Source organism: Dendronephthya gigantea, unplaced genomic scaffold, assembly GCF_004324835.1.
Source record: "Dendronephthya gigantea isolate DGI-Jeju-01 unplaced genomic scaffold, DenGig_1.0 000032F, whole genome shotgun sequence".
In the NCBI taxonomy this organism is placed as follows: domain Eukaryota; kingdom Metazoa; phylum Cnidaria; class Anthozoa; order Malacalcyonacea; family Nephtheidae; genus Dendronephthya; species Dendronephthya gigantea.
Window position 1 is genome coordinate 813,141 of NW_021163042.1, and position 24,360 is coordinate 837,500.

General features: G+C 35.8%; 4 protein-coding genes across 7 annotated transcripts; 1 reads left to right on the forward strand and 3 right to left on the reverse strand.

Annotated features, from left to right (window-relative positions):
* Positions 1–241: 241 nt before the first annotated feature.
* On the reverse strand, positions 242–969 carry LOC114524929 (phospholipase A2 A2-actitoxin-Cgg2a-like). Its single transcript, XM_028546159.1, has 3 exons — positions 844–969; positions 526–638; positions 242–455 (listed from the first exon to the last, which is right to left on the reverse strand). The coding sequence occupies exons 1-3, from the start codon at positions 942–944 to the stop codon at positions 274–276; spliced, it is 396 nt and encodes a 131-aa protein (XP_028401960.1). The 5' UTR covers positions 945–969; the 3' UTR covers positions 242–273.
* Positions 970–7,681: 6,712 nt separating this feature from the next.
* Positions 7,682–11,067, reverse strand: LOC114524872. The gene is made up of 6 exons (XM_028546079.1): positions 10,924–11,067; positions 9,660–10,145; positions 9,277–9,434; positions 8,766–8,925; positions 8,556–8,644; positions 7,682–8,188 (listed from the first exon to the last, which is right to left on the reverse strand). Exons 1-6 carry the CDS (start codon positions 10,988–10,990, stop codon positions 7,859–7,861), a joined length of 1,290 nt encoding a protein of 429 aa, XP_028401880.1. The 5' UTR covers positions 10,991–11,067; the 3' UTR covers positions 7,682–7,858.
* A 2,087-nt stretch (positions 11,068–13,154) lies between these two features.
* LOC114524913 (N(4)-(Beta-N-acetylglucosaminyl)-L-asparaginase-like) lies at positions 13,155–17,433 on the reverse strand. 3 transcript variants are annotated; one of them, XM_028546136.1, is made up of 10 exons: positions 17,205–17,433; positions 16,502–16,640; positions 16,117–16,273; positions 15,857–15,920; positions 15,081–15,119; positions 14,851–14,939; positions 14,595–14,610; positions 14,359–14,426; positions 13,916–14,020; positions 13,155–13,725 (listed from the first exon to the last, which is right to left on the reverse strand). In XM_028546136.1, the coding sequence occupies exons 2-10, from the start codon at positions 16,546–16,548 to the stop codon at positions 13,558–13,560; spliced, it is 753 nt and encodes a 250-aa protein (XP_028401937.1). In that variant the 5' UTR covers positions 16,549–16,640; positions 17,205–17,433; the 3' UTR covers positions 13,155–13,557. The 3 variants fall into 3 exon arrangements, with proteins under 3 accessions (XP_028401937.1, XP_028401936.1, XP_028401935.1); XM_028546135.1 differs by lacking the exon at positions 17,205–17,433 and adding an exon at positions 17,007–17,194 and having other exon boundaries at positions 13,155–13,658; XM_028546134.1 differs by lacking the exon at positions 17,205–17,433 and adding an exon at positions 17,007–17,193.
* Positions 17,434–20,118: 2,685 nt separating this feature from the next.
* LOC114524935 lies at positions 20,119–22,823 on the forward strand. Of its 2 annotated transcripts, none has more exons than XM_028546170.1 (2): positions 20,119–20,742; positions 21,874–22,823. In XM_028546170.1, coding segments are annotated over exons 1-2 (558 nt in total). In that variant the 5' UTR covers positions 20,119–20,185; the 3' UTR covers positions 21,875–22,823. The 2 variants fall into 2 exon arrangements, with proteins under 2 accessions (XP_028401971.1, XP_028401969.1); XM_028546168.1 differs by having other exon boundaries at positions 20,119–20,726.
* Positions 22,824–24,360: the final 1,537 nt, after the last annotated feature.

Consider the following 24,360-nt stretch of genomic DNA (forward strand, 5'->3'; position numbering starts at 1 on the left):
GTTAACGATGAAAGAGTGATGGTTGCATTCGACAAGTTTGCAATGCTCTGGAAATGTTTTAAATTCTGTCATCAAAGCGTGCAGCGGACAGAGAGGTAACAATTTTATTACTTTTTTAAAAATTTGCCTATTATTTTTAGTGACACAGTAAATATTATAATCGCGAAATGCCTAGATTAAATATTGGAGCATTATTAGATAAATGGTCTCCTTCACATCATAATGGTCCTATCATCTCATAGTTAATAGTTATCAATTTTTACTCGATTTCAACTAAAATAAAACATCTGTATCGTTGCTGGAACATTTAGATTTGTCGTATGAAGCAAATAGATTATTATAAGCGTTCCTTGCAAAGCACTTCGCAGCGACTGAATCACAACGGCAAATAGCACGACGACAATCAATGGTCACCCAGCCAATCCAGTCCCAGTAGTTATATTCATCAGCTGGCGCTAAAGTTGAAGAGAGAAAATTTACAGCTTGAAGAAAAATTGTTTGAAAAGAATTTTAAACTGATCGTACCACAATCACTGCAGTTGCTAATTTTATATGACACAAGGTATGGATCAACGCTTGTTGTGCATTCACTACCAGCAATCACTTTGTCGTAGCATTTATCATGTTCGAAGCAACATCTAATATTAATGGATGAAAATGGAGATTTTAGCTGTACGAAGTAAACACAATAAAAATATCACGAAATTGAGTGGGCGGAAATTGTCATCGAAACCGCTTTGAAAATGTTACCGCACAAAACAACAATTTTAACTAAATTCGTTCCACTTCCAAGAATTAATAAAATCTGCGACAAAGATCCGGGGTGTCTCCCCCTAGCTTCACCTGTCTACACCGTCTAGAGGCTTTCCTGCCCCACCAAATCCGCACCAGCAACCATAGCCATTATACATCCATTTGTTATTATTCGTTTCACATTCCACCATTGATCCAAAATCGCTTAAACTTCTTTTTGTGAATGCCTTCGCATCATTATTATCATTCACCAATGGTGTGCTAAATCCTGGTAGACACAGCAAGGAAAACATAATTAAAACGACAAAAGTATTTTACTAGGAAAGGTGACATGCATGATGAGGCCAGTTTTTCATCAGTTTCACCAAGTGTGAGTGTTTCGTAGCGAAGAGTAACGTATAACATGGTATGGAGTGTCGTGTAAACAGGGCTTAAACCTTGGGTAGGTACAATGGGATTCATCGTTATTTTTTCGATGAATTTCTTTCTTTAATTCCTCGTGATGCTTTTTAATTCCTTCGTATATAGACTATAATAATTTGACGCAAACAAAATTTCTATCTGAATGAAAATGTGCGTGAACAACCAAAAATTTCATGGAGTAAACGCAACCCGTGGACCGGAACGGAGGGATCTTAACTGCTCTGTTTTCTGGACACTGGCCAGGTAAAACTGATGTTTCTGAAAAAGGAAAATACGATCTGAACTCTTTAATGTAAGAAAGTTACTGTAATTATTAAAACAAAATTCGCCAGTTGAATTGCTAAGCTTTTAAACATAATGTATATTTACTTTACTGATGCATTGTAATGCACGGTAATGGAATGATTAGGTGGATTACTACTCTTTAAATAAAAACTAACTAGGAAAGTCAGTCAAGCATAATTCAAGGCTTGTAATTTAACGTTTTAAGCATTTGAACAAGGAGTTCGCCAATCCTCTAATGCCTAATCTTCCTGGTTAATTTTCCATTGACATCAGTAGGGTTGTAATGTGCGTTTAAACCAGCGTTCAAAATGCTGAACTTTGTAGGCATTTGTGCGGTCAAATTAACTCATCCTATTACTCAAATATAATTTTCAACCTTGTTTGGTCGACATTAGTTATACTTTCTCGAATTTCAATATTGCCATATAACCAGAACTATAAGCACCAGGGCTCCCCACTGTTTTAGAGGTCTGGCTACGTCCCTGTGAACAGTTGAGTTTGACCGCAGTCAGCTGTGTCTTGCGTGTGCACGGAGTAATAAAGAACTAAAAGTAGCTGATCATGCACTAGAAAGCCAACTAACCTTTGTTCATAACAGAACCAATAATAAGCAGAAACGTGCATCTCATCAAATTATACATACTGTTTGGTATCACGTTGGTACGGTTCACACAAAAGCCGTATAACACTTAGCAGCTTGTCCCGTTGTTACAAAACGACTTTACTTGTCTTCAAATTGTTGGTTCTATTCGATTATGAATGTATCGGACGTATATATAGGCGCAAGATCACAGTAATATTATACGAAAGCGCAACCTACGCGCGAGAATTTCCGCTGTACAAGCCGACACCAGACCGAACTTTGCTCATCTGCCCAAATACAACAAAACGCAGAAATTGAAACTTTAAACTCCAATCTTTTTATCCAAATTATTCATGGCTTTTTATCCATATAATTTATGATTATATAAGCAAGCTTTAGATGCGAGAGAATTTAGCCAATCAGAACGCCGTATGGTTGTTCTAATTAATCACATACAGCATCCATTATTAACCCTCAAGAAGTATATTCATTAAAACAATTTTAGAAATCAATGTAAAAATCTGTTTCAACACGAAATATTCTGTTTTCAACACAAAATATTAACCAGGGTTGACTCAGGGTTGAATCTCGGCCATGCATGCCATACGAAAGGCATTTCACCGCTATAGTTCAAAAGAAAAGAAAACGTGTACTTTAATTGCACTTACGTTACTCCAAAGCAAAGGGCATTAATTTTTTATTGAAAAAGTTTCTGCAAGCATGATTTGAACGGTTTTTAATATAAAAAATATGAGACAACTATATCATGCCATTACGCCACATTTACGCACACAACTCTCCATAAAATTGTTATTATCATGCAATGTTTGCCTATTTCAAATTATAAGCAAGACAACCAGACGTTATAATTGTGTTATCACCTGCGCCACAAAAACTCCATGCATGTTTTATGAATATTGACCCACGTAACGTAGACAATAATTGACATTTAAGTACTAAAATTCGTTTGTTTTAGGACGCCAGAGTGGGAGACTAAAAACTAAGCAAATAGTTTCACCTCGTGCAGCGTGAACGGCTGGAGCAGCTGCAAAATAAGAAGTAGGCAAAAGCAAAAAAAGCTATTGCAAAATTGTTTTTAATTCACATGACTACCTAAGGTACTCAGTCATGCACTAGTTTTATCTGCTCTTGTGTGTAGGGTGCGAATCAATTGTACAAATTAGTCTCCAATTAGTTAAAAAAAAATTAATAGAGTATATAAATACTATGCTATAGTACACAATGTATATATATAATCCCCCCAACCAGATCAGCAGTTTTCTCTTAAAAGTTTTATTTGTTCGTGTGCTAGTTTGACTTTAAATATATATATAGTGTGAAAACCTGAAATCCGTATGGGGAAGGACCAATGATTTTTTAAATGAAAAATGCCCGACTAACCAAGATCTTCTACTCAGTATTGGAGTATGTACGTCTAATGTAAGCAGAAAGAAGGAAAAATGTCAAAATGGTTACTTGTACCGACGAGAAATAAAATTTGATGATAGAACTTTATTTGATTGAATGTCGCTAAAGAACTAAAAATGTTTTATTTGTAGCTTGCTGCTATAGCTTACCGAGTGCATAACAGGAACCCCGAAAAGTTTTAATTACCTTATTCAATAAATAAGAAAGGACGAGGGTATTTCTATACTAGGGTAGGTTCTTTAAACCTTCCACTGTCTTGTGTTTCTAGCCATTCGTTTCAAAAATTAAAAATATATACAGAAATTATTTACCTTATTATAGAACAACCTGTTTAAATGCTAACGACTGTATTCTAAAAGTCCACTCACACTCAAGCTCATTGAGTGGAAGATCTCATGCAATCATTTCATAGATTTCTTTACGGTGTTTCTACTCGAATCGAGCTTTCTTTTTACTGTCTAAGAAAGGACTATTTCATGACTAAAGGATTAAACAATTTCTATACCACACTCAATGAGTGCACGTGAGTGAGCTTTTTTTATACAGGCGTATAATTAGTGTTTACATAATTTTAACAATTTCTCAATGCCCATCACAACATGTCCCAGAATCTAATAACAATCATTAGCAAGTTAAAGAATCTGTAAATTTTCAAAATGAAAATGATAAAAGATTATTCCACAGAAGTTGGTAGTACCAATTCTAAATGTTTTGTTTATTATTAATTGTATTGAAAACTTTCAAGTTCGTTCCACTGCCCTAACCGTGGAACGTCTCTTAAAGATGATGTATGTCTCTTAAAGATCTTTTCAGCATATTGTGTCTTATGTGTTCAATAGTTGTAACATTTGATGTGTATGTATGGGCTAACAGGCTAGCTATAACATTGATCGATGCAGGGGAGTTAGAGGAATCGAGGAAATATTTACAACAAAGTGTGCAATTTACTATGTTATGTGTAAAACCGTAGACCTTCAACCAGGAAACACTTTAAAGCCTTTTTAATCTTGTGGTGCATGTGTGAAATACTTTCCAAATAGTAATGGAAAATGAGGGCTTGGTTGTAAAGTTCAACCTATTCCTGAGCACTATTCCACGAATCAGATCATGCATTTGCACGGGGTATCTTGCAGTATTTAACAACTGCATGTTTATAATCTACTAGAAATTTTCTCGACGTTTTGACCTTTGGACATTTGTTAAACGTTTTTCGAGCTCTGGTGCTGTGTTTCCTCTCCAGTGTGGTAACAACGATAGAGGTAAAAGCGGCCCATTTTACTCGGTTCCATTCATCCACACGGTATCATCGAGCTTCTTTATATAACTGCGCTACGTCTGCTCAGTTTGTTCACTAGTTATACATGACCGATTTCTGTCGCTGCTTTCCTTTTCTTGGATATCTGGTGACAGTTCATGGTACTCAGATGATGTAAGAGAACTCCGCCTTGAAAATCCAGAATTTTTCGAACCGCATTCGCTGTCTTCAATGTTCTCAGATAACTAGAACAAGAAAAAAGAATAATTTAGATGTGCATGGTTAAATATGGCTAAAAACTGTTTTATTGATAGGCAAAATGATTACTTTTTCAACGAATTTTTTCAAATCATTAACTAAAACGTGTTTTCCACAAAACTGTGACAAATTGACTATTAAGGTTATCTTATTCTAATATATATGAATGGTGGCATTTTTTATTTGTACCCAAAAAGGAAATATATTCCCCACAAGACAACCGACGAAATGAATGGAAATACTATATTTATATGTTTTTAGAAATATCAAAAATGGAATGCCAAATTTAAGTGGGTATCCAATAATGTGGGAGCAGAGAGCTAAAGTACTATAAAATCAAATATTACTAACTTTTAAATCATCCAGGCGACTGACGCTTAGCGCTCTTTTTTCACGTCTTGTTTTTCTGCAAAAGATCACATTACCTACTTCAGCGCAATGAACTGAACAAGTGGGGCAAGTAAGCGTCACTTCTCGATAAATGTATATATATATATATATATATATATATATATATATATATATATATATATATAATATACAAGAGCCAGCCTTTCAACATACTTGTATATACATCAATATACAAAAAAGTAAAATGAAATAATAACTTTATTTTACGTTTCGGGGCAAGCCCCTTCGTCAGAAACGAAATAACAATCTGTTCACCGTCCTTCAAACCTATATAGCCTAATTACCTGAAAATTAGCATAACCATACACTTAACAATCTTTCCTCTCATTTAAACCTAATGGCACATAACATTGAATTTTTTCTATCCAAAACCTTTCCCTTTCGGTCGGGTTATTAGCATTTGTATTGTCAATAACTCGAACCATAAAATCTTTTAAACCTGAATGACCTTCCCCATAGAAATGTGCATACAATTGTTGACCGCAAATATTCCTTTTTCCCTCCCCATATCTATTCAAAGAGCTCTTATGGTTATTAAACCTCAATCTGAAAGGTGTTATAGTACAGCCCACATATTGTTTGCCACATTTCCTGCAATCTACTAGATATATAACCCCTTCTGAGTTACAATCAAAGTGATGATTATGATGGGGCGTTTCAAACTGATGTGCATTCTAAACCTACTGATGCACATCAATATTTGAATTTTAGATCTTGTCACCCACCGCATGTCAAGAAAGGAATTCCCTATAGTCAAGCTTTAAGACTGAAACGTATTTGCGGTAGTGAAACTCAGTTAAAGGAAAGATTGGGGGATCTTAAGGGCTTTCTAGTTAAGAGGGGTTATGAGGGAGATTTTGTGGAGAACCAGTTTAGTAGGATGAAAAATATTAGCAGGATTGATTTAATAGAACGTAAGCAAAGGGCTGAAAGGGGAAACAAAAACACTTTTGTAATTGATTATCATCCGGCTTTACAAAGTCTGTACGGTATCTTTAGGGAATTGCAACAGATTGTAGGTTGGTCTAGCAGTTTTTCTAATATCATGCCGGAACCTCCTATGATTTGTTTTCGTAGAGCAAAAAACCTTAAGGACCATTTAGTGCGATCCAAATTGCCTAGGGAGCAGATTGAAATTGGAGGGATGTTTAAGTGTGGAAGTAGAAGGTGTAAAGTTTGCCAAAATGTTATTGAAGGCTCTACATTTAAAAGCTTTGTAGAGGGTCGTACGTTTCACATTAATCATCACTTTGATTGTAACTCAGAAGGGGTTATATATCTAGTAGATTGCAGGAAATGTGGCAAACAATATGTGGGCTGTACTATAACACCTTTCAGATTGAGGTTTAATAACCATAAGAGCTCTTTGAATAGATATGGGGAGGGAAAAAGGAATATTTGCGGTCAACAATTGTATGCACATTTCTATGGGGAAGGTCATTCAGGTTTAAAAGATTTTATGGTTCGAGTTATTGACAATACAAATGCTAATAACCCGACCGAAAGGGAAAGGTTTTGGATATAAAAAATTCAATGTTATGTGCCATTAGGTTTAAATGAGAGGAAAGATTGTTAAGTGTATGGTTATGCTAATTTTCAGGTAATTAGGCTATATAGGTTTGAAGGACGGTGAACAGTTTTTTCGTTTCTGACGAAGGGGCTTGCCCCGAAACGTAAAATAAAGTTATTATTTCATTTTACTTTTTTGTATATTGATGTATAATATATATTATTATATAATATATTATATTATATATATATATATATATATATATATATATATATATATATATATATATATATATATATATACATGCAGCAAGTTTTAAATCCCTAGAACTTTTAGAATTAACTCGGTCTTGGAAGTAGCCTGTATCATGCATTAAGATTGGCAACCGCTTGACTGACTGCCAAAACGTCATAAAACAGCTAAACTTGTGTTACTCTGAACAATCGATGATTTCCAGCGAAGGCACCATGTAAATCGTGCATAAAAACTTGGCTGCACCTCTTATTCAGATTACTATATATTAACTACAAATTTCCTTACCTCCAATAAAAAAAAGCGAACAAACCCAAAAACAGAGGAACAGTAACAAATAGAATTACGACAATGAAAACAGTTGTCCGGATTTTAGAATCCTCTATAAACCACAAAAATAATGAAGTAAATATAAACTATGTTTTGAATCCTATATATATATATATATATATATATATATATATTAATATATATTATATATATATATATTTATATATATATATTATATATATAGTCCTTAAAATAAATACAATTTCCTTTTGATGTTTCGGTTTTTGTTTAAGGCCTTCACCAGAAGAGTTAGTATTCGACTAAACATCTCATGAAATAAGCCCGGGCCCTTAAGGGCTTAGGTCGAAATGTGGAGAAACCTCTTGGCAACATAACAATTATTATTGCTAATACTCCGGATAAATTGAGATCACATGCATACGCGTATATTTAATTGGCTATCGTGATAAATATTTTTTTTATTCTCACCTGAACTGGCCTTAACGATGGTAGAAATCGTAGTTACGTTTTTTTCAGGAGATTTATATATGACTTTTGGATCACTGTATTCACTGCAAAGTCCTTGAAGCGTGCAAATTCGCACTTGTACGTAATATTCCATGTTTATTCTGAGTTTTAGGGATACATTTGTTGTCATGGTATGAAACGTTACGATTTTATTAGCTCTTCCTTTATTTCTCTCCCAGTATTTGATATAAGTTTGACGCACCAAGCCATTCAATTGTAATGCTGGTGGTAGCTATAAAAAATAATGGAATAACAATGTCTAAGTTCGCAACCGTATGCATTTATTTGTTTTCAGGGCTATAGCTAAGTACCAAAGTCACGTGAAAAGGAGCATAAGGACGGGATGCCGTTCATGTTGCATTGCCACCCAGTAAAGTATTTGCCCCACCCCCCAAATGTGAATATCCTGGAACCTATAAAAGCTGGTTTTATCGAAGTCAGTAGAAAGCAACTTCTCTAAACCATTGCTGCAACACACCCGCCTTTAATTCTATTCGTTAAACACCATGCAGTAATAAAAATCGGGTGGAAAGAAGGGGCACGGGGCTCAAATTTTATGAATAATTGTCAAAAAAATTGTAGTGTCACAGACGTTTTACCTTCCATCGCATATGTATAATCCTGTAGAAATCATCGTAGTTACTTTCTCTGCAAACGACGCATTCGAAGGTCGGCGGTGAGGATGGTGCTGTAAGGAACGGTTTAGTTTTATATGACGTTTTAATACTTTTTTCTCCACCACTTCTATCAAGTTTCCTGCGTGTGACTCTTGGTTTATAAAAACAATACATCGTCATATAGCAACTTACCTTGCTCGTCTGTCCTAAACGTCTTTACACCAGCAAGACTTCGTGACTTCAATTTATACGATTGTACGCTTACTGTATAGTTCGTGTAGGCTCGCAGATTATCAAATTTGCAGTTGCATTTCCATTCACGTTTATAGGCTTCATCCTTGTTTAACCTTGGCTAAACAACGTAAGTGCTTACATTGAATCTATTGCAATATCCATATAGCTATATAGCGTATTCCTACCGGAGGCCTGAGTTGCATTGATCGCAACGTTTTCATGCGATTCGTTTTAAAATTCGTAAATCATAGGTTTACATTCCTTACAAAGCCCGACTTTTGGAGACTTTTAAATCATGTTTACTTCCTAATTTTGACGATGAGTATTTCGATCACTTGTAAAATCACAAATGCACACACATGACGCATCATAGAATACAGGATCTTTTGAAAAAATCATACTTAGAGGGTTGGGGGGGGGGGGGTAATTGTATAACGTATCACGTACATTTGCTGCATGGACAACTTACCCCGCATTTCAATACTTCCCCTGTACTTTCTAGGGAAAACCCAATATGAAACCCTCCAGGATTGTCGTAAGGACAGGTTTTCCACTTAACAATCACTGTTTTTCTGTCAGTTTGAATCAAAACGATATCCTTTGGTTGATTAAGGTGCTTTGATGGCACTAAAAACAAGTTGAAGGGAAATATATCACAATTACTGGGCAGAATTCCTGATAAGTCGGAAATTGTGTTCAAATTCCCGATAGGTCTGGTAATTTTTGTTTGCCAAACCCTTTAAGCCCGTACGCTTGTGATGATTAATCATGATGCAAAATCCTATATATTAATCCGGAGAGCCTTTCTCTATGAATGATGGTATTATACATATCGATGCAAAAAAAAGAGACCTTTATTTTGTTTTATATCAAGAAGAACTTTTTCTTCAGTGTAATTGGCAACCGACGAAATTATCATGACCTGTCCTTTGGTTGGAACTGTGGGGTAAGCAACTGCACATTCGTCTATACGCACAGCGCATATAAACGCTGAACCAGTTTTGTTCCATTCTCCGCGAATATTCACAGAACTATTTTTCTCAAACAAAGGCAAACGAGGACTTGAATCTCGTATGTAGTTGGCCAACTGTTCCTTCTCTCCTCTGATGCTGCTGCTGCTTGATGCATTATTTTGCAGTCTTTGGTAGGTAGCGTTGCAGAGCATAATGTTTTTTCCCCGGCAATTTTGTGGATATATGATTTTCAGTGGACAGTATTTGACTTGGAAATTAATTTTATTGGACTGGTTTTCATATGGTAGTCGGGTGTTGACATTCCAGGAGATAAACAGCTGATCCCCAACAATTCTGGTGTTTGCGTGCAAAAATATGCTTTGTTCTAGAAGAAAATATTTAACTGAAAACATGTATACAGTAAAGCCTAAAGCAGTAACAATGAATAAACAGTAAAGCCTAAAACAGTAACAGTAAACTCATGACGTCAGCGATTGTCGCTAAACGTCGTCAAGCGACGGATGTAAAAGTCTAAGACTAAAATGGTTTCCTTTTATATCTGGGGCCATGAGTAAATATTGATCTGCGTACCCCACACAAAACTGACAAAAGGCAAAATAAACCTAGACCATTTCACAGCTACCTCTTGTCACTTTAGCGATAGATAGATGGAAATGGACAATGAAAACAAAGTCCCACTTTCACACCGTCGATGGGACTTATTATTATGCGTCATTTCATCAAATATTAAATAATCGTGTTTGAATAGTTTAATAATAACAATAGTTGATATTCAAACGGCTTACGTTAATTGGGGAAGGCTTCGGAAATATAAACACAGTTATATACATTTATTGTTAACGCCAGAGAACAAAAATAATCGGGTATTCAGCAGGAGTTCAAAAATTTAGTAGAAGCACGTTGTTCATTTGTCAACAATGTATTATGCTGACTGTTTTGATTTTTTGTTATTTTGTTAGCATTGAATCCATTGGTTGACACAGTATACTTCGCCTCTTGAAATTATAAACGCAACTATTTACCGCAGCCCAGAGAATTCATAAGAATTTTCAGTCTAAATATAATTGCGAGTTGCGACATCATCTCGAGTTACATGTTGAACTGAATTGAATCATATGATTGAATATACAACACCGACTCACCTTTCGAAGAGATTGTGGGATAAAGCCATAGCAGGATAAAGACAAAGAATGTCATTCCATAAATCATATTTTTATTTCTCAGCGGAATAGCCTTCGAAAAAAGCCAACTTAAGCTTAACAGGCAGTATTTGTACTTTGCACATTTTTGGCGTATCCAATTTTGGATCAAATTACTGAAAGAAATGTGGAATTTGACGCCAGTGATGAATTAACGGCGCACCACTCTAGACGCACCACCCTTCTATGACATTACGTAGTCACGTAGGTATTAATCATAGATATAATAGCCATGGTATTAATTAAGTATTTAAGGCTGGGGTCATGACTGTGTATCACTCCTTCATTATTTCGGGATTACGCATAACAACGAGTTACAGTAATTTGTTACAGGGAATTATGAGGAGCCCTGCAACACAGCAACAGTCAGACTTTAGGCAGGACTTTGACAGAGCGGAAGATAGATGAATTCTTTGATGGATGTATTTTACTGCATGGCTTTACCGCTGTTTTACGGCGAACAAGAGCACAAATTGGGAGGGTGGAACAACCCAACGAGGCTGAAATTTTTGGGTAGTACAGTTTTTTCCACAGAAATACTTTCATTCCTCAGTCCATCGTCAATTGAAAATTGGTCATATTATAATATTAGTAGAAACTGACTAATAGGCTATCACTTTTCCTGCGTTCTGATTGGCTACGCTACTGGTAGGCTATTAGTGATAGCCTACTAGTAGCAAAATTCAAAACAATGGCGGAAAATTCGCGTTTCGCCGAAGTATCTGAAGATTTTTTGGACGACTTGTTGGACAATTCCGTACCAGAAAAAACAAAAAAAGCAACAAAATACGGAATTGCAATTTTTAAGGGTAAGAAAATACATAAAAATAACGTATACTCAATTGAATTTTTATATTTAAACTGAATTTTAAAACATTTTACGCGAACAACAATTAAAATATTTTCTTCCTTTAATATACGAAATAAATTTCAGAATGGTTTGCAAGCCAACAAGAATTTTATATTGTGTTTCCTAGTTGTAAATTAATGTTATAGTTTATACTAAAACAATTAGACAACTCGGCCTCGTTGTCTATGAGCAAATAGTCAACTCGGCTTCGCCTCGTTGACTATTCGCTCATAGACAACTCGGACTCGTTGTCTAATTGTTAATTAGTAGAAACATTGGATTGATTAGATTATATTGATCGCAAGAACGTGGGCAATTCCGCAAAAGTTTTCTGGCCCGCGACAGCTCATGCTTTGTCGTGCATGTTTTGTCGTGGCGTCTCGTGAGGCAATACAAATTATTTAAGCAATCATGTGCGTAATTGCAGTCTACGTCTACGACTAAAATGATGGCAAATCACTGGCAAATGGCAAATTATTCAGAACAATGTTGGCAAAAAAGCGAAAGAAACTCAAGACAACTGGTTTTTAATTAATCAAATTTTTGCACTGGCAGCACTGCTGCGCAGCACCACTTCATCCCTTGGGATTTCAACCGGTGCTCCTTGCTATCTGTCTTGAAAATTACATTTTGAAAACAAATTTAAAGAAACTGTTATGATATGCCTATAATTTTAGTCAAAATGTTCAATTTAATATTTAGAAATACACGCGCATGCGTATACATTCACGCAGCGATACTCCCGCAATCACAATAGTCACTTTACTAGTATATAGTAATATTACTCCATTTTTGGTCATCCCTTATTGGTCCAGTGTTACAATTTAAAAAGTTGTTAGTCAACTTTATATTTTTTGTAGGGCAAGCGTTAGTTTAGCTAGCCCGAAAAAACAAGACATTTTAATTTCGAAAAAAAAGCTTTGCATGCTACCCGAGTAACACGACAGCTCCAAACAAACTTCAGCCCTAACACTGTAATCGAAATATCTTTTGCATCGTCTTGCTTGAGACTTTGAAACGATAGCTCCGGTCCAATTACATGTTCTCAAACTTTTTTCAGAGGCAGAATACTGCTGAAAAACCATGTAAGAAAGTGACTTTGAAGCGGTCAAAGACAATTTAATTTCTCTGCAAATGGACGAAGATGAATTATTCGTCAAGATTTTAGATCATCTTAATTTTTACTGAACGTACTTGAAAAATACTGACGAGTGACGAGTAACGACATACAAACACAGCTTCGCAAGATTTTCCGCAGATGTGGAACTCTGGGAGGTTGCTACACTAAGGCGGTTTAAGCGACAACTCGGCCAAGCGAGATTATATAATAAGTCCCTAATATTTTTACATGATCTCATACTGAACTATAAATTTACAAGAACTACAGAAATTCGGAAAACTTTTGTTGAAATCATTCACCTGCTCTTCTTCCTAAAGGGCGTCTATATGGGTCGTATATTTAAAGCAAACAAACAAGGAATATAACTGACGATGACTTATACTATTTTGTCCGTTATGGATTTAACAATTAACAGACTTTAATTGCGCACATGCAGTTATATTATATATATATACGTTACTGCATAGCCCACGTTTGTATCATAGTAAAGGATAAAATTGTTTGTTTTTAACATTCTTGTTGTTTGAACATTCTTGAGGTTGGATCAGTTACAGTTCACTGGGTTGGATAAAGTGCGGATACAGCAAGACATATGTTAAGCAAACAGTTATGGTTTTTCGTTTTGAAAATCACTCCACACAAGTGGAGGCTCGCAAAGCACACGTGGTGATCGTTTCTGCTCGCTATTCCACAGACAATACGCAAATCCTGGGAAAGGATTAGGTCCAAAATTATTTGCAGATTCATTGACCGTACTAGCCATACCAACTTCGCCCTATAGACGAGCATTAAAAGCTAAATTAATATTAAAATAAAAGAGATCAAATAACTCCAACTATAAATCTCGTCTAAAGTAGCTACCGAAAAACTTCATTACTATATGTTCTCAGCCAGTCGCAGGTGAATAGTGCTAATATTTCGTACAACTTGAATATAATGTGGGGAACGATCCGGTATTAACCAACCTCTGAGTTGATAGCAATCAGAGCTATTTCAAACATTTTGTTTTCTCCAACGCGTCTCCAAATATCCATGATGACACGTTTACACGCTTCTTTTGGATGCATTCCCTATGATAAGATTGTTAATATAGTCCGGCGGTGAATATCATCGCTATACTCAAAATGATTTTGAAATATCGATTTCTCCCTCGGGTGTGAGTTAACTTTTTATCGGAAAGTGCGGTACATATACAAGCAGTTTACCGAATTGGATATAATCGCCGATATCATTTTAAGGATCTTTGCCCCGTGGTCCCTAAAATTCTCCTGCTTCAAAAGCTGATAATTCTAGTTTGCCTTCTGTTTATGAAAGTATTGTGACGTTAGAGTTAACTAACCGTGGTACAGAGTGGGATATACGGCGGACGAATTTTGAAAGATAATGCGTACATTCCAACCACACTTACATTTCTCATATGCTGGACAACTTGAAAACTCGGACAGAATCGTAAAATATGGTCTCCATCACCAGAAGCTATTAAGAAAAGTCTAAATGAAACTCTCACCAGAGGAAATAAGCATGAAAGCTAGCAAAATGATATTTCAAGACAATTAAATGGATGTTAACACACCTTAACACTTCGGTTGTGTGACAGATAAGATCGTAAATTGCATAATTGTATAAAGTAATGAAAATGCTTACCTGCCGCTGCACCGACCTATATAGGTATGAGTAAAAAGTCAAATTATCATAAAATGACAGTAGCTAGCTATATGTATACGACTTTTGAAATCGATTATTTCCGCCTTTATAGCAGAGCAATTTCTACATTCCATATTTTTCACATTTTCATTTTTTTCTCTTGTGGTTTTGATGCTCTTCAAAAGCAGGGACAAAATTTCCTCAAGATCGAGTTAAACGAGGATGCATAAGTATTGGATTTTGGCATTGTACGTACTTCGTTGTCAGCGTAGAGCCCAGCTCCCGGGAGTGGAGAATCTCCAACACGACCACAAGATTTAAATGGCATACCGCTTGTTGAGGTTCCTGCATTTTTTGAAAAAATGTATAAATCCGACCTTACAAGCCGTGATTTAAAGGAAAAAGGTTTTTCTCTAGCTGTGCATCATATTTTGAAGACATCATTGCATCGCCTGGATAAAGAATTCTTCGAGTTTCTAATAATACCTGCAGCAAAATTGCCCTGAAAATCTTTCACAAGAACTCCTGGAATTAAAATAGCATGAATCAGACAATCAGTACAGTGCCTCAGGTAAGAATACATACAAATTACATATAAGAGATATAAAACCCTAAGGAGATAAATTACACAAGAAAATACCCAGGACAAAGTCAAAGGTGTCCATTGACTTAAGTTATAGTGAGTGTGTAACTTCAGGTATGCAATTAAAAATGTAATCAAGTAATTAATGAATTCTGTACCAAATTAAGAAAATAATTGAAAGTAAAGGCATGTAATTTTATGCAATTATAAAATTATAAAAATTATAGTTCTAATTATATTCCGTTTCCGTTAATTGTACTAAATTTTCCAATTTTAATAAGATGCAGGAATTCCAACAAAAAAACTCCATTCGCAGTCTGGGTTATTATAGTGACTCTGTTCGTGTTACTGATGTTGTCAAATTGCAGTGAGTTGATGCAGGGTATATTTCTCGCAAAGGCAGGTTTTTCAGATAGATGAAAAAATAACTGTAAAATCATTTACGTAGTTTTAATGTTCTATGGATTGTTTTTACGTTCCATATCCATAGATATTCAATATTTTCAGTTTTTCACTATTCATTGGTCTTTACCATAGCCTATTGACTATATAATTCAGTCTGTAAATTGTCTGTTGTTGAAAACTTGAGAAGGGAAATGCGCATTGAACAATGATCTTACTGTAGTTGAGTTTAAATAACATTACTTTTTATATAGAATAATTTAGAGATAAATCTAACCAATTGTGTCATGACCAATGGCTGTACAATCATGACTTTCCTTCTGCTTCTTTCTCATAAATTCCTAAAACCAAACAAGTACTACTATTAAATTCTGATTTCTGATGTGTCCACTCCAGATTTTGGAATTCACCACTTTTTTCCTTTCCACCTTTTTTGGAATTCACCATCTTTAATGCAAATACTTTCATTATTTCATTATTTAATGCAAATTAAATGCAAATTGCCCTTCGCCATATGTCCTTATATCAAATTTATACCTTATACGCCTCAATACTATTCTCAGTTTGCAACAATTCATTGCTTAACACAGGAACTCCATGATCTTTCGCAAATTGTTGAGCTCCTTTACCAACCAAAATACTATGTTGAGATCTTTTCATTACCAACTTTGCAACTGAGATAGGAGTAGCAATTCTAAGATTTAATTTAAACAGAACTTATGGAGATACTACATACTAAATACAATATTAACTTGTACGCCTTATTCAAATTATAAAATTCTTCTTGAAACCATGATGATCAAGCAAAATCGAATAAATATAATGTACAAATGTACAATAGAGATATAAAACCTTTCAGTAAATGAAAGCAAATTAATGGAACATGCAAATCTAGATGCACATTGCGGAGTGTAATTGTTACCCTTGAACTGCAGCAACAGCACCAAATTTGCATCCATCACCATCCATTATGGCTGCATCACACTCCAGGATTCCATCTTCATTTGGAAATCCTCCACGTCCGATTCCATTTTTCCCAGTGTTGGGGTCATCCTCCACAACTAAGATGGAGCCAAAGGAGCAAATAAATACCAGGAAGTTCAGATTGTCAATTATTTGTCATTTGTCCTAAAATATCTAAGCAGACAGAAAAACTCAAAACAAGCAAAATATGACATGGTTTTCTATTAAATGGCAAGACCTGGTGCCAATGAACCACTGACATGTAGGAATGGCTTTATAACCAAGAATGTCTAGTCCCCTTTTTGACATAATTATCGATCACAGTACATTTGGGTAGAATGTTTATTGTTCAGAGGTGGTGATAGAGGGGGTCCCCTCTAACAACAAATGATGGCGCCGCCCCTTACATTTAATATCGCGGATTTATAAAAGCAATAAATAATTATTGTAAAATCTAAACAAACCATTAATTCCCTTTTCAATTGCATCTAAAATGCTGTCGCCATTTTCTAAACGCGAGACAATTTCTTTAACAGCTATTACACTAAATGACCATGTGCCAATTATCGACGCCGACATCACAGTTTCAGTTTGAACATATCCAGAATTTATTTCTATCGTTTATCAAGTATTCATGTTATGGAAATTACATGAAGTATTACCTGCATTTTTAGGCTTGTTGATTTGTTGAAGCCAATTTTAAAACAAGTTGCTTATCAACTATTAACTATCAAGAAGTTGCTCTGTTGCTGGTTTGCTGCATAGTTGTTGCCATGTTCCTCAGTCCTGTTTTCAACAACTTCAGCATTTTTTGACGTATGCCATCTGATTTAGAAATAAATAAATGAGCATGTATGGGCATGTATGGCTCTCACACGGCGCACTCTAGAGTAGGGGCAACCTCGCAAGCCAGGCTCTTTTACCTACGCTCCTCGCGCAGCGTGGGCCGCGAGGAGCGTAGGTAAAAGAGCCTGGCTTGCGAGGTTGGAGTAGGGGTGGGTGCAGGGTGCATGTATTTAAATTCATCGAATCAAAGCGCGTGCCAAGATGTCGGTATTTCCCAAGCTATGAGTGTGAGATTCATTGATAGGAGACTAGAAAATAGAAGTCGAATATAATTTATTGTAATAACTAATACGTTTCGTTCCTTCAGTGCGTAAAATCGTGTTTTTCCCGTAAAAGATCAAGCAGTTGAATGAACCAATCGTTGAGGCACTTGAATGAACCATTCAAGAGACTGCTAGCAACAACTCGATATGCTCTTTAACTGAAAACGTGTTTGTAATAGTAATACTTGGTGATATTTTTCCGCGATTTCTTCACACGATTGTGAACAGCTTGCAGCTCTTGTGCAACATCGGTGGAATGAGTATACTGAGAAAAATGAGGACAGCAACCCGGAAGGAAATTACAAAGTTCAGAAACATTAACAGTAAAACGAAATGAATAGAAATCAGTAATGCCAAAAGAGATAAGAGTTTTGCCCTCGTTATAGATGATAAATGCCGATGGGATAATATGTCGCTAAAAATCTGTCAAAATTCATCACGAGAAGAGCCAGTAAGAAAAATTTTGCCAAGAGTTCCATTCACATCCTCAGTGACAGTCATACATAAGTAACATCAGTCGCAAACCATCACTGGATGGTTACGAGGTGTCACTTAGCAGGTCGCAACAGGACAAAACCATGATAGTGAAATAACACAATTTCTTGCGAAGCTGCGCAGACCAACGAATTCAGACTTTTTCCCGACGGAGAAACTAAGAAACACACATTCACAAAAAATTAGAGTATCAAGTTGATGAAATATTCAAACTTCAATACTTCATCATTAGGTTGCTTCGTGCTTGTGATCCCGCCGGATAAACCAAACGATAATTTGCTCAAACGTGATATATAATATTGGGGCTAAAATATCTGTTTACAGAATCAGAGGTATGTATAATATGTTACTTTGAACACTCATGAATATGACAAAAATTTGTCACATGATATTAAAGTAATTAAACGTCGTCTTCCTACTCATTCTTTTGTATGAAATTTCTTCTGGGTCTTCTTGTACTTATTAGTATATAATTCCTTATATATTAGGAATACTACTAGTAATAAAGCGATCCTTAGAAGCCGTTTTATATAAACTATGAGCTTTTTGTCACATGCGTCATATAGAATGCGCTTGCATTTTATATCATAAATGACTATATGTGATTAAACCTGTATCTCGGACACTTTAAAAAATGTCAGTCATTAGCATGAAAATTGATCAGTAAAAAAAATTCATTAAACCTAAACCACATTTTGTTTCTGTCAAACTATGAGCAATGTTAAATGTACATTAGATGGCGATCAAGAGCATAGCCATAGGCCCGATTGCGAGTTTACTCTTGAAACGAGAGTGGTTAGTCTGCTTAGTCAAGAGTCAGAAAAAGAGCTTGTGTCCTTGTCAAATTAAAGACTCTTCCGACGAACTTCAAATTGTAAAGCTATCCTAGCTCGGAAGATTTCCCCCCGGAACCGAATAAGCCTGGAGAGAATTTCTTATAATAGTATAGACGGAGGCTGCATACCATGCAGGAGTGATTTTGAAGGATATTACTGATTATCTTGTGAAAAATTCTTCTCCATTACCTGAAAACTCTTATACTTTGTTCCCAAAAGAATTATTATTATTACTATATATAGTAATATGATATAGTCTATATTTAGTTCCATTTAACTATATGTCTAGTTCAAATTGTTTATACAAATATAATATTACCTGCATGACTCACCTGCTGCTGATTATGTCGAGCGAAAGTGTGATCAAGGCAAAAAAAATGCGGTGCAAAATATAAAGTGATTATATATGCATGTGTTAGTGACTGTTAATCATGGACATATCGATGGAGATAACTTTTATAATCAATGTGAACTAGTCCCAAGCTTTACTCTTCGCGAATTTTATGAAGTTAGAAATGTCAGATAAATATAAAAACGTGACGACAATGTCATGCACCTGTATATTATCATATATGCGCTTGATTTATTGAATAAACATAAAAAATGACCTTATCTAAAAGAAAAAAATAGAAATATGATTTAACCGTGGTAACCTAAGCGCAAGGTAGTATCAAATTATTTTGATACAAACATAACTATCCGCGCGCTTTCGCCTTTTACACCGCTATCATACCGCCTTTGATACACACAAGGAAAATTTCTTTCAGTTATTTCTGTCCGCTTGCTGAGAGCATTAAGTGACATTTTAAAGGAACAATCGACGTATTAAATTTCAAAAAATATTTAGGAAGTTATTTTTAAATTAAAACAACAAGCCAAGCTCTGCTTTCTATAGCATTTAACGCTATTCCTACATCTCAGAGGGAGAGGGCTATTCCGTTACTGACTTAGGCTACAAAAACAGTGTTTGTTTGCCTAATGTTCGGGGACTGAATTTTACATAATTTTATGAACATTCAAACTGACAGCGACCATTGAAAGTTCGACTGCCTAAGAACCCGATTGGAATCCGCTTACGCAGACAATAGATGTAATATGATACATTATTTTTTTATATTAATGTAGTTATGCCATTAGCCATTACCTGTTTTGATTCTTTTGCACGGATCTCGTAGGGCGGGCAAGTGCCAGCAGATTTGAAAAATGAACTACCTAAGAAGACTCTCGGGTGATGTATCGGGTATATACAAACTTTCTGATGGCAACCCTGAATTTTCTGTCCGGTATCATGGAGTCGTGTATTTAAAAGGCGAAACGTTTAGGCAGGATATAGCAAAGTACCTTTGCAGTGTGGCTGTTGAGAAACTCCTTAAGGACTCACAGATGAGACCAAAACGAGTCGACCTGACTATATCGACTGAGATTGATCAAGGAGTCATAATATTAGACCCAAATACGAACGCTAAACTGGAATTTAATCTACAAAGTATAGCTTTTTGTTGCATAAATATAAATCGACCAAAAATTTTTTCATTTCTCGCTGATGTGGACGGTGCTCTTGAATGCCATGTTTTCGTGGCAGAGCGCGAAGATAAGGCGAGACTAATAACACTAACATTGAGAAACACGTTTCAAGAAGCTTTTGCAAAATGGGACAGAGCGACGAAGAAAGAAGAGCGGGTTAAAGGAAGAAAGAAACACCTCGGATTCATGCCTGAGACATTGAAAGAAGTCGATGAAACAGGTCAGGACGAGCGTTGGTAAACACATAGCTATTCGCCTATTGTTATTCTACCAATATTTTTAATATAAGCCCATATCAGCGCTTCCAATCATCAATATCGGAATAAAAAGATCTTTGATACAAGGCGTATTAAGAGATTCAACTGATTGCATCAATTTTTGAGGCTTGATTTAGATATAGAGGAGTATAGAGTGCCATAGCTATTGCATATTTATATACACTATATAGCTGAACCATGTTTATGACCTTTATTTCAGACTGCGCGTATATAAATAGACTTTTCAAACAGAGTTTGCTTAAAACAGAGTTTGCTATTTACTGTGCGCAATGATCGTCATTCCTAGCTAAAACGTGCGTGAAAGATGGACGACTCGCACTTGTCCCTTAGGAATCGGGGATTCGTTGTATTATTTATTCTCTTGCTGGTGGAATTAATTACTTCCAAATGCTGACGAAGGCAAAGCATTTTGTGCGAGTAGTCACGAGCAGTGGGAATCCCCGATCCTCAGGACAAGTCGGGAATCAAACTTTTTGATGTTTTGATGAAATGGCTTTTATTAGTTTTATATTACTGCATGATAGAACCTGTTTGGGTGTGTTGTATCAAAGCAAAACATACCGTCATTGAGCTGAGCATATTTTTATTATCATTTGAGTTCCTTTGCGTAACTTAAGAAAGAAAATTGTGATGATGTAAGCTGTTTCATTTTTTCATTTATTTTCCCGGTTTCACAACTACCTGAATATCTATCGCGTGATCGCCCGCAGGGTTACAACATTTGCTAATCATCAAAATATGAGACACAATAGGCAGTATTTAAGCTTATTGTCTCACTTTGGCATTTGTTTACGCTGTCACATTACAGTTGTAATTGCCCATTGTGTGCATTGCTGTGTTGAAAAACTCTTTTTTTTATCGATGTTTTGAAGTTAATATTAAAAGTATGTGTCCTACAACATCTATCTGCAGCGCAAATATGCTGGAATACGCCGAAACAGCTTTTGAACGACTTAAGTTACGCAATAACCAAATCCGATTTCGCATTCATAATCATGGCTTCAGGCCATGACACAATCCAGGCAACATGAATGAAAGAATTAGAATTTAAAATACCTTTTTACCAAATGAAATATTTGTATTTTGTAGAATATCATGGCAGTCGGAAAACAATGGAAAATCCGTCCTCTGCGCCAGATGAAACTTAATACTCTGGCGGTGTAAGGGATAGGTCTGATCAAGTACCGAAAATGGACTGGTGTAGCTAACCCATCAGGAAATAAATTAACAGGCATAACAATTTCCTGTTGAATGGGTTTAAGCTACCCACTGGTTGTTGTAAAAGTAATCTCATTGAATTAATAACCTAAAAAAATTAAACGCTATCTTTAAAACCATGGATGGGATTAATTAATAAGGGACGTAGTTGGAACTTGGAATGGGACACGACGGAACGTTAAAAGCTGGGGTGTGACTTATAAATATAATGTAATAGACCTGAGATGGATAAAAGCACAATCTGAGTAGTACGTTTACTTTGTTATACTGTACCGGGAGAGGATCGAAGAAATAATTTTTCTTCAAAGTTTTTTACACTTCACTAATATTGGGTTTCCGTGTTTTGAAGATTCCGTGTTTTGACGATTTTAGCCCTTTCGAATCCATCTTTTCCCCTTCCGGGTTTAAAGACACCAGCTTACAAGTTTCGTCCTGTCTCGTTTCCTGTATACTGTAGCTATCACTTTTCTATTTCCAATTTTGAGGATAGCCATGCATAATTAAGAGCAATGTGTTTATAATTGTTGTACAATAAGCAGTTATAAGAGTCATACATGTAGTTATGCCATAGAAAAAATGAGGTATATGCATGCATGTCGTAGTATTTCATCTGTTCAATCATCATTTGTATACACGTGAAAATCCGTGTTTAAACTATGAGCTAATAGACCAAGCCCCCGATAATCAGGCTCCACGAGCCAAGTAGAAAATCATGCATGGTGGCATGTCAATGTTTTCCTGACCAAAGCCACGTTCAAGTCCAAAGCTATACTGTGTAGTTATAGGCGCCTTTTAGTGTAAACACGGCCAAACAATTTTCAACAGTGAAATATATCACAAAGAAATGAATACAGACAATGATATGCGATTTTAATCTCTTTAGTATTAGATGCATGCATGTTATCATTTAATTCATTCCGACGCCATCACCGCGGTTGAGTGACTAAAAGGTCATGAGGGAGATCTGAACAATGGTTTGTTATACAGGCTGTCCAAAAAAGTACCCCATGCTGAAGTTTTTTGGTTTTACACGTGCCTTGTGACACTTTTGGATTGGAATTTATTTGAGTGAATGGACAATGTCAATGGTGGATTAATTATAACTTTCGGATCTGCCAAATAATTGAAATAAAACATCGATTGAGCGATTTCACGCGGTTTCTTTCTATCTTACTGGTCCTTACTGACAACAAATACCCTTTGTTTGATTGCTGTGTAATCTCTAGTCAGTCCTACGAGTACCGTTACTCGAACTGGCAGTATAAAGACGAATTTGAAACATGACATATCTCGTATTGCTGTTCGTTTTATCATGACAGGTTTTATACCAGCTAATAAATTCCCAAATCAAGGTAAAACACGAACATTCCCAAAATTCGTCAAATTACAAAAGGTCGAATTTTTAGGATACCCTCGCTGTGTTTTGTGTTGCTGGTTTGCCCAAAAGCTGATATAAAATTTGATTATGTAATGCGCGATCAGGTAATGATTCAGGGAGCAAAAAATTGTCGCGCGCCATCGATTTTTGCGACGTGTTCCGTTTGAAAATTGAAATTTGGGAAAGCGGAACAAATCTCATTAAATATGGCTCAGTTTGCATTTCAACAAGTGACGATCATAAAATGTCGACCCTGCGACATTTAGCAGATCCCCCTTATTAATAAGACGGATTTCCATTCACTGCAAAATGTCTGGCGATCGAACTTTCTCAATCGTTTTCGTTTGAATTACAGTCATCAAGTGGAACTAATCTTATTATTTCAGCTTGAAGATATTTTAAAAGAATGCGATTGCAAAAGATCGATCGCGCGACAATTTGCTCTCATGCAATCATTGCAATAAATGCCGTCAAACGCAGATTTCGTGCGCTTTTTATATTTCAAAATAAGCGTACGCAAAAAAAGATCCATCGAGCGACATTTTTCGCTGAATGGAAATCCGCTTCAAGAAAAGAGTTAGTGAAGTGATAGAGGAAGTGACTTTTTTTTATTTTCACGGCTACTTCAGCATAATGGAGTTCTGTCGAAGCTTTGGTTAAATGGCTTTAATCTGCTTTAACGCCCGTTTACACTGCGATTGCTGCAATATTCAGTGCGATTTTCTTTTTTTGATTGATGTGAACAAGTGGATAAGTTATACGGATGTTTAAATAAGAGCTCTAAAATACATCAGAGCATTAGTAACTCATTATTCGTTCATATCTATCAAAAGAAGAAAATCGCACTGAAAAATCACAGCAAAAAGTTAAGCGATTTTATCGCAGCTTCTGTTTCTGATTGATGTGAACGAGTGCACAGGTTACGGATGTTTTGCAAATAAGGCCACTTAACATCAGGGCATTCACATGCAGTGAGCTCT